The 14856-nt window shown below is 36.5% G+C and overlaps 1 protein-coding gene across 1 annotated transcript in view; it reads right to left on the minus strand.

The window, feature by feature from the left end:
• lama2 (laminin, alpha 2) overlaps positions 1–14856 on the minus strand; it is a 455317-nt gene that overhangs the window by 152177 nt on the left and 288284 nt on the right. The window contains exon 19 of the mRNA XM_051644922.1: positions 6845–7056. Within this exon, the coding sequence (XP_051500882.1) occupies positions 6845–7056 (212 nt within the window). The remainder of the gene's footprint in view (positions 1–6844; positions 7057–14856) is intronic.

Here is a 14856-nt window from a genome sequence, read left to right on the forward strand (position 1 = left end):
TGTGGAGATGGGAGAAACTTACAGAAGGACAACCATCACTGCAACACTCCACCGATCTGGGCTTTATGGCACAGTGGCCAGACGGAAGCCTCTCCTCAGTGCAAGACACATAAAAAAGCACCTAAAGGACTCTCAGACTGTGAGAAACAAGATTCTCTGGTCCGATGAAATGAAGATTGAACTGTTTGGCCTCAATTCCAAGCATCATGTCTGGAGGAAACAAGGCACCGCTCATCACCTGCGCAATCCCATCCCAATGGTGAAGCACGGTGGTGGTAGCATCATCCTGTGGGGCTGTTTTTCAGCGGCAGGGACTGGGGGAGTGGTCAAGGTTGAAGGAAAGCTGAACGCAGCAAAATACAGAGATATCCTTAATGAAAACCTGGTCCAGAGTGCTCAGGACCTCAGACTGGGCTGAAGGTTCACCTTCCAACAGGAAAATTACCCTAAGCACACAGCCAAGACAACGCAAGAGTGGCTTAGGGACAACTGTGTGAATGTCCTTGAGTGGCCCAGTCAGAGTCCGGACTTGAACCCAATCAAACATCTCTGGAGAGACCTGAAAATGGCTGTCCACTGACGGTCCCCATCCAACCTGATAGAGCTTGAGAGGATCTGCAGAGAAGAATGGCAGAAAATCCCCAAATCCAGGTGTGCAAAGATTGTCGCATCATACCCCAAAAGACTTGAGGCTGTAATCGCTGCCAAAGGTGCTTCAACTAAGTACTGAGTTAAGGGTCTGAATACTTGTGTCAATGTGATATTTCAGTTTTTATCAAAAATCTGGTTTTTGCTTTGTCATTATGGGGTATGGAGTGTAGATTGATGTGAAAAAATAAATAATTTAAAGCATTTTAGCATGAAGGGGTCTGAATACTTTCTGAATGCACTGTATATGAGCTCATTAAACAGAAATAAATGTTTTGCTACAGTGAATATGAAAGAATAACATATTTGTATATACTCTATTAATGTAATAACAATATAGGAACAACGATTTATTAAAAATGAATGGTAACACTTTATTTTAGGGATCAGGAATTAGGCAGAAATTAATGACTAATAATTGTACTTGTAAGGGACTACTTATGGACTTGTTTAGAACTATAAGGTATTTATTAGGCCTTTGATTGCTCATTTCTTACCCTTGTCTAATTGCCTCTTTACATTTCTTTTTCCTAACAATGAATTTATTAAGTAAAAACAAAAGAGACCAATAGCTAGTGAGGTGCTAAATACATCCTTTATTGGTTCTCATTACACTGTGTGAATGTGCGACTTATAATTATAAAATAAATATTTTTTATTTTAGAAGACAGAGACTTTTGTTGCTTAGTGCTAAGAAGATGCTTTTTGTTGCTATTTACACTAGTGCAAATAGTGTTAGATGCCATTTGCACCCCTAATTAAATACAGTATAAGGGCATCACTGCAATGTGTTTATTGTGTTTATTTAGAGACCCACAGGCACCCTACACCAACCCCTAACCCTAAACCTAACCCTAACCTTCCCTGCTTTGTTGAAATACTAAATGCATTCTACATATATTTTATACTTGTCAGCCGCACATTGACACAGAGTAAGAACATATAGAGGATGTAATTTGCATTGTACTAGCTACAGATATGTTTTGTTTTTAGCTAATAAATTCATTGTTATGACAAAAGCAAATGTAAAGGGGCTATAAAGCAAGAATAAAGGCTTAATAAATACTTTATAATGCCAAACTAGTGACTTACAAGCGTAATTATTAGTCACGAAATACTGTCTAATTTATGATTCCTAAAATAAAGTGTTACCAAATGAATTAGCTATAAACTAAATGCTTTACAAAAATGTTATACTGTGTGGTATTTTAAAGTGTTACAATATTTATTTATTTATTTTTGTGTGTTGCTCATACATGCTTTGCCTTCCTTATTGTACAATGACATGTTTGCATTATTTCCCATTTGTGTAAAGGTTGCAGTAATTTAAAGATGTAAAGTTTGTCATTGAATGATATTTGTCCATTTTACATTCCAAACTGAACTGAGTCTGAACAAAGTGTTTTTTAGGTTTGGGAGGGATCCTTGTGTACAGAGCTGGTACAAGCTTTTCTTTCAAATATAGGTCATTTAAACAGCTTGTGTAAGTGCCGCACTGAGCGGTGTACTCCCATTACATTGTTCTGTTGTTGATTCTGCTTTTTTCAAGATGTTATTCCCCAAAAGAAATAAAGAAAGTCCTTATTTCATCTCAAACAGCAGCCCAATCTTCTGTCATTATTTATAAACTTGCTATGGTGTATAAAAATATAACATAAACATAAACAGAACAGCACAGACACTGCATTGTAAAACGACGTCAATACTGTCCACGTCCACCTCATTCCCCTTTCTCCGGTTTGCAGATGTTAGAAGATGCTAAAGCTTGGTGCATGTTTTCAGTTTGAAATTTGTATATGAAAATGTAAGTATGTTTGTAATATAATGACCATTGTTAATACTGTTTTGTGAAGTTACTTTGAAACTGGTACTTGTCAGGCTAAAAACTATTCAAACTTTTTGATGCCAAGGACCCCCAAATATGATGATTCCCTTGTGAGGGACCCCCTTCCAAAAATACACAAGCAGCTATATGTTTTTTTTTTTTGTTTTTTTTTACATTTAAAGACCCATTAACTTTGCCTGAAACATACTGTATTAAACATGATATTAAATTCACATGTTGTTTTCAAAATTAAATACTTGTCTTTTATATTGTCATTGTACTGAAGTACAATTTTTAAAACATTATGTGGAAAATGTATTCTTTTTGTCAGTTATATTGTATCTTTTGAAGGGATGAACTGTCATGGCTCTGGTGAGTTTGCCAGTTTGTTTTGTATGTTTTGTCATTTTTTCTCCCTCTTGTCTCGCAGGCACGGCCGGCATGCATGATCGGCATTTCCATGGGTACACTGATTGTTCGAACGCTGATCATGCCACTGATTAGAGTGCCAAGCAACACCTGTTCTCCTCTAATTCACTCCCTTCTTAAGCCCTTCGTGTGTCCAGTATCTTGGCTAGATTGATTTTTGGTGTGAAGTAACTAACCTCACTCTCTCTGCCTAGTTGCACCTGTCTCATGTATCTATTGGTTGCCCGCGAGTTGGTGAGTGGTTGCCTTCCAGTTTGCTGCGTGTCAGCTGGGTTTCCACGGAGGATACCTCGTCTTTGCCTGCATGTCGGGAGCTAGATTGCTCTACCCTGCTGGGCATTGTTCTGCACCTCACTAAGCTTCAATGGAGGATTCCACGAATCTATTATTGACTTCCAAAACGCACACACTCATTCTACGAACACACTCTTCACAGATTTCCCTGGGTGCGGCCACAGCGCGCCCGCTTCTGTCATCTCTCCCCGCTGCTGCAGCCGGTGCCGGGATCCTCGACATCCACAGTGACTGCTCACATTTATTGTAAATAAATCCTTTGAACTGTTCCTCTGCATTTGGGTCTGTTTGTAGCTATCGCTCGTTACATGAACACTTACAAATCAATATTTTTTTTCCACAAAACTGTTGAAATTATGACTGTCAGTAGAATAAAATCATAGAGACGATGAGTCTTTAGAAAGAAAAATGAAATGGTAATAATATAAATATGCTATTTGTATTGCTGTAAAAATATGTAATTTATATCTTAAGATACAGGACATAAACTTTGACAAGCTCAGAAAATAAGAAAAAAAAAAGATCTCAAATTTTTCACATACACCTTACACCCCCATGCGGCCCCCGTGAGGTCCCCAGACCCGTTTGAAAACCCCTGGCCTAGAATACATGTGATCGGCTACATTTATATGCCACAACTATTCCCAATTGAGCTACAGTATAACACACAATTTTTGGCAACCCTTTACATTAATGTTCCCTTTGTTTAGGGTTTATAAATGGCTAATAAGTCATTTACAAATGCATTATAAACCAGTTATAACAAAATGAATAAAAAAAGGCAACTTTCATGTAATACTTGACAAAAAGTGAGCCATTTTACCTCACATGTTATAAATGCTTAATAAATACATTTAGTCGTACTCATATTAATCAAAAATGTAAAATGTTCTCATTCAAGATTTATTTCACAATGCAGGAAAAAGATTACTATACTTGCCACTATTTGGCAAGTATTGCATGAAAGTTGGCCTTTTTGTTATAACAGCATAATATTGATTTATAAAGCATTTGTACATTAATTATTAGTCATTAATGAACCCCTTTTAAAACCCTTAACAAAGGGAAAATTAATGTAAATTATAACCTATTTTTTGTTACTGTTTACAGTCAATTACACTTACACCGATCAGCCACAACATTAAAACCAACTGCCTAATATTGTGTAGGTCCCCCTCGTGCCGCCAAAACAGCGCCAACCCGCATCTCAGAATAGCATTCTGAGATTATATTCTTCTCACCACAATTTTTACAGAGCGGTTATCTGAGTTACCGTAGACTTTGTCAGTTCAAACCAGTATGGCCATTCTCTGTTGACCTCTTTCATCAACAAGGCATTTCCGTTGCTCACTGGATGTTTTTTTTTTTTTTTTTTTTTGGCACCATTCTGAGTAAATTCTAGAGACTGATGTGTGTGAAAATCCCAGGAGATCAGCTGTTACAGAAATACTCAAACCAGCCCATCTGGCACCAACAATCATGCCACGCTCCAAATCACTGAGATCAATTTTTTTTCCCCCATTCTGATGGTTGATGTGAACATTTGCTGAAGCTCCTGACCTGTATCTGCGTGATTTTATGCACTGCACTGCTGCCACATGATTGGCTGATTAGATAATTGCATGGATGATTGTTGGTGCCAGACGGGCTGGTTTGAGTATTTCTGTAACTACTGATCTCCTGGGATTTTCACGAACAACAGTCTCTAGAATTTACTCAGAATGGTGCCAAAAATAAAATAAAAAATAAAACATCCAGTGAGCGGCAGTTCTGTGGACGGAAATGCCTTGTTGATGAGAGAGGTCAACAGAGAATGGCCAGACTGGTTTGAACTGACAAAGTCTACGGTAACTCAGACAACCGTGGTGAGAAGAATATCATCTCTGAATGCTATTATGAGATGTGGGTTGACGCTGTTTTGGTGGCACGAGGGGGACCTACACAATATTAGGCAGGTGGTTTTAATGTTGTGGCTGATCAGTGTTTTGTAGGCTTACTTAGTTATTTCCTTTCTGATAATAACATGCTTTAAAAAAAAAAAACATAAAAAGTGCTTATGATATTCATGAAACATTTTTTCTGCACAAATACATGCATACACATGGTTTGTATATGAGACAAACTGTCATGTTTCATTGCCAACCAAGTGAATCGCAAAAAACAATATGCTCTGAACTGGCCTCATGCATGGATACAAACTAAAATTGAAAATCAGTGATTATTCAATATCCCGTGACCTCTTTGAATACTAATCACTGTATGCACAACAGTGGCACAGAATTACTTTATCTTACTTAAAATGACAGTGCCATGTAACTGTGAGCACATTGCTGTAGGGCCATAGTAAGGCAGCTTGCATATAGTGAAATATGGCCTGTACTTGCACACACATATTTTGAACAGGCCGGGTCTGACTGAGACAGAGCACAGATGGCATTGCGTGAGGCTTGTTGGAGGGGATCTGTCTGCATTATCCTTGAGGGTAGACTGCCTGAGCTTGCTCTCTCTTTCTCTCTCTCACACACACATCTGCCATACAGGCTGTCTGGAAGAAACACAATTTAATTTCCACCAAAACTGACACATTACATACAGTACTTGAAAGTGAATCCCAAATATGGTGTCTTAGGAAGGACGCATGACGTCTTGCCTTTATTGTAAGTTTAAAAAAGTATCTTGACTGTAGCCCTATTCTGACTATTTTTCCCTGAGGACATCAGGTAAATTCATAACATACTTAATGATTTTAATCCCGTCTTAATCGAACATGTCCTTGTTTTCTCAGAAAACCTCTGTGAAAATGACTGAGCAAATTACCTAATGTTTTTCTTAGAAATCGAATGCCATCTAGACAGGAATGTCTGTAATTGCGGTATATTGTTTGTTTTCTTCATGTTGAATTGCTGCCTGGTGAACCTTCATTATGTACTTTTCTGGGTAAACTTTCTTGGTAAAATAACAGTTCAAGTACTGCTGGCATCCCATCTGAATCAAATTAATAAGGTGAGTAAGATCACGGACTTCTCAGAAGGGCCACTTTAGTAATACACTAATAAACTAGAAAACACCCTATTTTATAACTGAATGGATATATAGTGATAAACACCAACAATACACTAAATATTCCACTTTAAAAAAATAAGGCAAAGTCCCTTTAAGGCTGTGTGGGGCTCAAGTGAATCAGTGAATCATTAATGTGAACTAGTTCATTTACATGAACTGTCTGAAAGAACACACTCACTAAATTTAATCAGAGTTCCCAACACTAGGTATAAGTGAATTGTTTCTTTTAACTGGTTAATTTACATAACCTGTCTGGAAGAACTGATCAGGGGTTCCATGTTTAGATTTAGGTATGGGGTTTGGGAAAGGGGTTAAAATTGGGAAAAATCTCGCGATTGCATATTCATAACCTGGATTGTATTTCTTTCTTCTGTGGTACAAAACAGAGCTTTTTGGATGTTTAAGGTTTGGTAAGGTGTTACACTTTATTGTTAGGTTTAGGTTGGCATCGGATGTTAAATATGACCCAAGTCATACAAAAACGTACAACTTTAAATTTACAAATAATGTTATGAATTCATACGACTTTTCATGAGAACAAGTTGAATGATCTGAAAGCCAGTAAAACTTTGCTCCTTTACTTACATTGGCAATTCTTTGCTACAAGGGCATCTCCAAAGTATCCATCTGCACACCTTTCACAGTCCGGCCCTCCGTACCCTTCACGACAGCGCAGACAGGCTCCAGTCACTGGGTCGCAGCTGAGCAGTGCTGTTCGGTCCAGGTTACCGTTACACATACACGGCTGACAGGATCCACCAGGAACATTGGGACGACCAAAATAGCCATTAGCACACCTAAAGTTATTCAAAGCAGAGCGAATGTACATTAAAATAATTCAAACAAACATACAAACAGTTACACCTTCTATGGCACACTGAAATGTTTGATGTTGTGTAAAATATCCCCACTGGAGTTTGAATTATTAATAAAATAATAATCAGTTTAGCATTATTTTATTAACCAATATACTCTATATTTATATGCACATAGGATGTGTTTAGTTAATATATTATAATTATTTATACATTTGATGTGTGAATTTTTTTGGATGTTAAAATTATTTCGCATATACCATTTTAATGTTAGCCAGTATTGCTCTGGGGTGTGTTTCCCATAAAACGACATAGCTTACTGCTGAACTACAACAGTACGACACATCTTTGGAGAAATTAACTAGCTAGTCACGACTGTTTCCATTAGTAACTAAGTCGCACGTCCATCGTTTGAACCACGATGGTTCAACAACATAGAGCAGTGTGTTAATGACATTACGCAGTGGGTGGAGTAATAACTTCTGCGGAGACTGAATGTGTGTCAAATTATAGCACGTTTCCATGGACACCAGAAATCCGTTTATTGAGAGAAAGCTGCTTAAGACAAAGAAGCACCATCCGTATTGGCATTCTCTTTACCCCAATATAATGTACATGTGGCACGGTAAGTTTCCCCTCTTATGTCAAACTCTAAGGTTCCCGTAGCGCATCATATGAACATGCGCACTCTATTAAAACCGATAAAAATGCTGCTTATGCGTTTACATGTCCACATAAGCCGCGTTCTCTGACAGAAGCCTAGGTGTATTAAATGGCTTTCTCTTATTCCCTTCATTGTGTACATAAACTGGCCAAGTTTGAATAACGTTTCAAAATGTCGCTTTCTGCAAAACCCCCCAGAATAAGCTGTTTTCTTAAGTGCATGTTAACTGGGTATTAAGTCTTATAAAATCAAAGATATATATATATATATATATATATATATATATATATATATATATATATGGAATGAAACATATAGAAGCCTCACTGAAGTCAAATGACGTCGACACCATAAACAAAGAAAGAACTGTTTCAAACCACAGGTGGACAGTGGTAGTTCCAACCACACAAATTTGCAATGCTGTTTGCGAATGTTTGTTGAAACTATGGTTTCAGGAAACACCAAATCGTTGAACTATTTTGGTAACAATAGACCTCGGGATTATATTTGGCTTTTGGGAAATGTCCACTTCTGGATCAAAAATTACACAATTCATGAAATAAGCCTGATCTCATGAAAACCATAATGAGGCGACATTTTTGCAAAATAATATTATGTGGTTTATTACACGTATCTTGGCAGTTCTGAGGTGAAATGTCCACTGAGTGCCACTAAAAGCGAGTTAAATGTTATCCCAATCAGATTAGGTTTTTAAGGTTAATGCTTAATCAAGTTTTATATCAATAAAACTGAAATCCCTACACCAGGAAACTGCGGCGATACATACAACGAGCCATTTAAAAATAATTTTGCAAAACTGTAGTCATAGTAACTTGATTCTATGAGACATGGAAGCATGAACTCTCCAACACTTTTCATTTTACAGATTGAAACAGGATTTCCAATGAGAAAATATTTGAGGCAGGACTTGATTGGACTGTGAAAAGTAGGCGTTACATATACTGTATAAAAAAAATAAAAGAAAACTGGCAGCTGTGGTTACCAGAATAATTATGTAAAAAATACAGTAAAAATGTAAACAACTTTACAATTTAAAACTGTTGTAATTTACATGACCACGATGGCACTATAAATATATATATATTCTGTTAAATTTACAGTAAAAAAAGAAAAATGTCATAAACTTGATATCAACCTTCTAAAACTGTAAAAATCTGCTTTTTACTTTATAAGGTTTTGTTAATCACTGTAAAAATTACAGAAGAGCACATGATGATATGAAGTTCATCAATAGTGGCTCTTCCAGGAGCAATGACCAGTAAACATGTAAAGACAGTGCTCAGTGTCACTCACACAAACACCCTCAGGGTAACACGTGAAATTTAAATAATGCAGTAAACATTAACTAAACTACATCAAATACAACACAGAACACCCCAATGTACATAACTGATATTAAAAATAAGAAGAAACATATCCATTCCCATAAAATATAATGAAATATGATGGGTCATGCAGGGAATTGTGGGAACACCTGATTATTGTTTTTACTGTAATTTTAACAATAATTTATTGTACTCTCTTGTTAAACATAATGTACATTTTTACCAATAATTATACAGGAAAATCATACTTTTTACATCTAATTTTTTTTAAAATATATTAACAATTTTTACTGTATATTTTACAGTTAATATTTGTTAATCAATTAACGTTTTATTTCTGTAGCATTTTAACAGTCATTTACCGTTAAAATTACAGACATTTTTTACAGTGTACCAAAATGGGGTTGAAAAAGTAAGAAGGCTTGTTTACATCAACCGATCAGGAAAGGCGGCTTCAGAGGAGAAGCAAGTCCTTAGACTTTGATAAAAGATAACAAAAGATGTTTTTTTTTTTTTTTTTTTATTATTATAATTTGGATTAATGTGCACCAATGAACTGTGCACAATAAGATAATGAATGTGCATTAGCAAAGTAAATAGGGTTACTTCTGATTTCATGTTGATTTTAACTTTGTTGGGTGGTGGTGTAACAAATTAGCTGTAATTTGTCATGCACTGGCAGAGTCGGTTATAGCAAGCTGTGATATGCAGAAGCTAAATCTGAGCTCAACCAAAGTCTTTTTCAAGACAAGTCAGTCCACTTGGTTCAGCATCTCTGGAATGCTCCTGGGCAGCTATTTTCTATGGATACAAGCGGCATGAAAGTACAGTTCCTATCTACTTGAATGGGGAAAGATAAAAATCTCCAAAAAGTTTGGTCAAGATTATGATAAAATTACATGATTTAAATCAGCAGTAAAATATGACAACAATGGTATCATAAATTGTGCTTCTTCAGCTCAAATCCTGCAACAAAAAAACAAACAAACAAAAACATTTTTCAGGCCGGTCCAGCTAATTCACATGCATGTTCTCTAGTTGACTGGCAGGTGATGTCTGTATCTGAAAGGTGATTGGCTCTTTAAGGTGGGACTTCCTTTTCTACATCCGCCATATTGGATATAAAAAAGCTTGTCTAGCTGTAGAGAATATAGGACAGCTAGACTGACATTGTTTAACTAGACACAGTTATGGAAAGTATTATGGAAGAGTACAGTGCATTCCCACAAGTAATTTTCTCTTTCAAAATGCAGTGTACACACTGAACTGAATCCATTACAGTATGTGTGATGAACAACCCAATATTGATCATGATCGCTTAGCTCAAAACTAAAATGCACACCACCATGAATTTTCTTGCCAAAACAAAGCACAGACCAGGACAGTATGAGGGAAATAGAGGGGAGGAGACCCTAGCACTTCTCCGCTCGCTTCGCCCACCCGCTCTTCTTATCTGCTGTCTGTGCTTTGGATCCTATATCTCTACTGAAGCAACTCATGCTACTGCCTGATAAAAATGCACATGCTATCCACTGCCTTCATATTAAATAGATTCTATTGCGCTTATCAGCACAAGACTGTGCTATCTGCATGATGGTGAATAGAAAATGTAATCACGGTTTCTCCCGCGATCAGCAGATTCGGCTAGCCACCCTAGACTTATTCATTGAATAAGGTATTGCTTGTGACTGTCTTTAAATGCCCAGCAGCATGATAGCACACTATCTAGTTCTTACTGTGGATGGATTTAAACCATCAAACAAAGCCTTAAATCTCACACTGACTTTGAAAAACATGTTAAATATTCCATCATATGACAGCAGAATGTTTGTTATTCTTTGAGGAAAGTTCAGATAACCAAGTTAAAGCAAAACATACTTCGTCAATCCAACCCGGTCTCATGACAAGCTGTAAAAGTAGTAGCCTACGAGATGGCACGATCATTAGAAATTGTAAGAGTTGGCTCGTCCAAAAACATACAACTTTTACTCCCACACTGAGAACCCTAATAAGCTGACTCGACTCATTTGATTAAGTAAACTCGCTCCTTTCAATTGAATTAAGTAATGACATCTCCAAAACTTGTGTAATCAAGTTCACTTAACTGGGTGTTCATATAGAATGAACTTAACTATTTAAGTTAAGGTAACTAGATGCAAGTAGTCTTCACTCTGATTTGCTATTTAAATGTTATTGTTTCAACTTAATAATTTTAAACAAATGGACTCAAATTTAGGTCATACAATAACACAGCTTAATTAATGAAGATTATATCTAATTGTAAGTCAATCATTAAATTAACTTATTTCTCCACAGAAATGCATAAATGCCTGTACTATAGTGTTAACAGGGTCCAACTTGACCAAAGGGGACACAAATAACCCTAATGGTGACATCACACGAAACTACAACATAAATAATACTACAAAAGAGCTAAAACCTCTATGAATTCTTAATAACAACTGTTTAAATGCCCCCATATGTACTCTTTGACAAAGAAAACAATTAAATAATTCAAGCACAAGGCATTGTGGGTATTCCCCATAGCCTCAGTTTTGTACTTAATAGTTTGAGTTGTTAACACTTAAAATATTAAGTTTATTGATTTTTAAGAAATGCAAGTTCAATGAACTTAGATATGTACTGATGTACACTCGCTGACACTATCTTGCCCATAGGCCATAGGCAAGATAGCGTTAGTGAGTTTACATCAGCTGTACACTCGAAATCAGGGTGCATTGTGTTTGTGTATGTGTAGGGAATGAGTTGTTCACTCAGAATGCAGACTCTACTACAAAATGGCCTATGCCGATACACAAAATATGCACTATATAGTGGAAAGGGGCGATTTCGGACACAGAAAATGTTTATTTTTGCAGTTCCATTCGGTTTTGCAGAAATTGCACACTTCAGCTTCAAAATTCACAGTCTTTCTCTTCTGGAATAAAATTGACCAAAAGTTTGATGACTTATCCTGCACAACAAAGATTTTGGCCCAATCAAATGCTTTCTAGAATTGGAATGTCCCTCTCCTAAAATGCAACTGGCAAGCAAGTAGCAAATCATGGTCCATGACTCACAGTAAGTAAAAAAAGTAGATGAGTCCAACGATACACCCTATTGTCCTGTTTCAATACGAAATATGTCAACACAGGAAAGAGACCTGCACTTGTCAAACAAACCCATTCCATGCCCCTGTTACACAGACTGTGACCTCTGCACTGCTTCGGTGACCTTTAGATGGTAACGGTCTGAATGTTGAACGTGGGCTATTCCTGTCTATCTGGCGCCAGCTCATCATTTCTCTTGCCATTTACTCTGCTGTAAGAGAGCCATCTTAAGCACTAATGACTCGGGCCAAGTGTCTTAACCCAGACAATATATAAAGCAACTTCCTGTCTGTTTACACTACAGGGGACGACAGTGACCAAAAAAAAAAAAAAACTGGAACTGCTCCAAACTCTCTTTACCAGTTTGACCCTCAGTCTGCCCTCTTTTGTTTGCCTTTTGAGGCACACATGGCCAGGCAGGGCCAAACTAAATGTTAATACTCTATTTCAGTGCGAATCAGACACCATGGAGGAAAAGACTGAATTAGGTCAGTGAAAGAGTAGGAGATTTCCTGTAGTGGGTCAGTGGTTCTTAAACCAACAATACCTCCCTTCCATCACTAAGCCCGTTACTGTTACAAATAGCTTACTCCACACTCACAGAATAAGCTCACTACAAGCTCTACAATAAACAAATGGCTGTTTCTTCAACTTTGGGAACTTTTATGTCCCAGTGGTTGATTTTAAAGTTTTTGTTATATGAAGGTCACTTTAAAAATCTTTAACATGCCTTCATCATTTATTTTTGTATCTTTTGAAATGCTTATTATGCATTGATTTTATTGTTTTACCCATGTCCAAGACAAGGACCTTTAATTTAAAACATCCCGATCTCATTATTATATGTAACTTTTCTAACGTAACATTTAAACATATATATACAGTATATATATTTGTTTGGACAGACGCTACAATGTACAATATGGACATATTGACAGCATCTTAAATGGAAACATTTTTAGGAGCTTAAAATATTTACAAATCCTTTACATTATAAATATATTTGTATATTTACTAGAGTCAGAATTAATGCATTAACACATGCAATTAATTGAAAAAAAAAATAATTGTGCTAATTTTTATCAATTGCGATTAACGCATTTATCGTTAATGCAGCATAAACTCTGGTATGAATGGCAGAACCTTTGTAATGTGTCCGCCCGGAGTCATTACACTGATGCACACGCCACAGCGCCAGAGCCCTTCTACCAGCCTCCCTACCATTCTATCGGCAGTGCTGTCGTAACAAGCTAGTTGAATTTTACACTATCAACTATGATAGAGCCCCGGATGTTATCTCAGTAAAGTAAAGAATCTCTGACAGCGCTTCCCTGTCATTGATAAAATAATGGAGAAAGGAGCTCTTAACACTATTTGATGTACAAAACAAGCCCAGATGAGACGTGATAGAAATCAAGTATTTTTAGCCTACGTAAGACACATTTTAATTACCACAGAAGCACACCAAATGTTAACTATCACTAAAACGCAGAATGAGATGTTTTTATCTGCAAGCGCAAAGTGCCGTTTGATGCGAATCATAAACGCAGCTTCACGTTTGCTGTAACAAAGCAGATAGTCACAGTCTACCGGCAGATTAATATTGTGGTGGATGACAGTTTGAGAGGGATTTAATGCCCATTGCAATGAATATGCAACCTATGTTGGGACTAGTTCTTTCAATTACTCAAACTCCCACTTAGACTTTGGGAAACGTTTTATGTTACTTGAATTGGTGATATTTTAGTTAATTTCTATCTTTATACTGTGGACGTCTCTGTTTGGAAAATGTTAATAAACATTGCATTGCTACATATTTTTTTGTTTTCTTTCCTACAATGGAAATAAATGCATTTTGACAAGAAAATAAATATATATAGTGTCAAATTTCAGCACTGTAAAAATCTGCGATTAATCACGATTTACTGACAGCACTAATATTTACATTTTTAATTTTTTAGATCTCTTGATGGCCAAAGTATACTTTGGTTGCCCACATTCCTGATTGTTCCATGCACAGTATGCGTGATGCAAATTTCATCATCAGGACTGTTCGCATGCGGCCCAGATTTTCTCGATGCGCGGACAGTCCTCGTCTGTGATCATCGTCGGAGAATGTGCCTGCCATTGACTACTAAAAGAGTATCACAAAGCAGTCATATTGTGCATACGTCGAATGCATTCATATTCGTTCATGGTCAAAAGAGTATACTTTAAAACCCAATGCGGTACACTGGGTGCGATCCAATTCAAAAGGCAGACAAACAAGGTATACCCAGGCCTTAATCCTACTACCCCTAAAAATAACCACTTTTCATCAATACAAAATCGTAACAGGCAGATAAATGTATAGTGACAATAATTTTAGTAACAATATACTATTTAATATATATATATATATATATATATATATATATATATATATATATATATATTATATTATATTAGAGCTGCTTATCCTACATCTAAACCTAACACTAACCATTGCTTAGCCATTGAAAAAGAAAGTAGCAGGCAGAACATTAATCTTTTCAGAAAAATAGTACAAAAAGTAGTCCAAACAATGATTCGAAGTAAGTAGTTACTTGCTGAATATCTTCTCCTGATCCTCTCCATGAAAGCGCTGTTATTTCTTATTCAAACATATACATCACACTGAATA

This window comes from Myxocyprinus asiaticus, chromosome 19 (genome assembly GCF_019703515.2).
Source record: "Myxocyprinus asiaticus isolate MX2 ecotype Aquarium Trade chromosome 19, UBuf_Myxa_2, whole genome shotgun sequence".
Classification (NCBI taxonomy): domain Eukaryota; kingdom Metazoa; phylum Chordata; class Actinopteri; order Cypriniformes; family Catostomidae; genus Myxocyprinus; species Myxocyprinus asiaticus.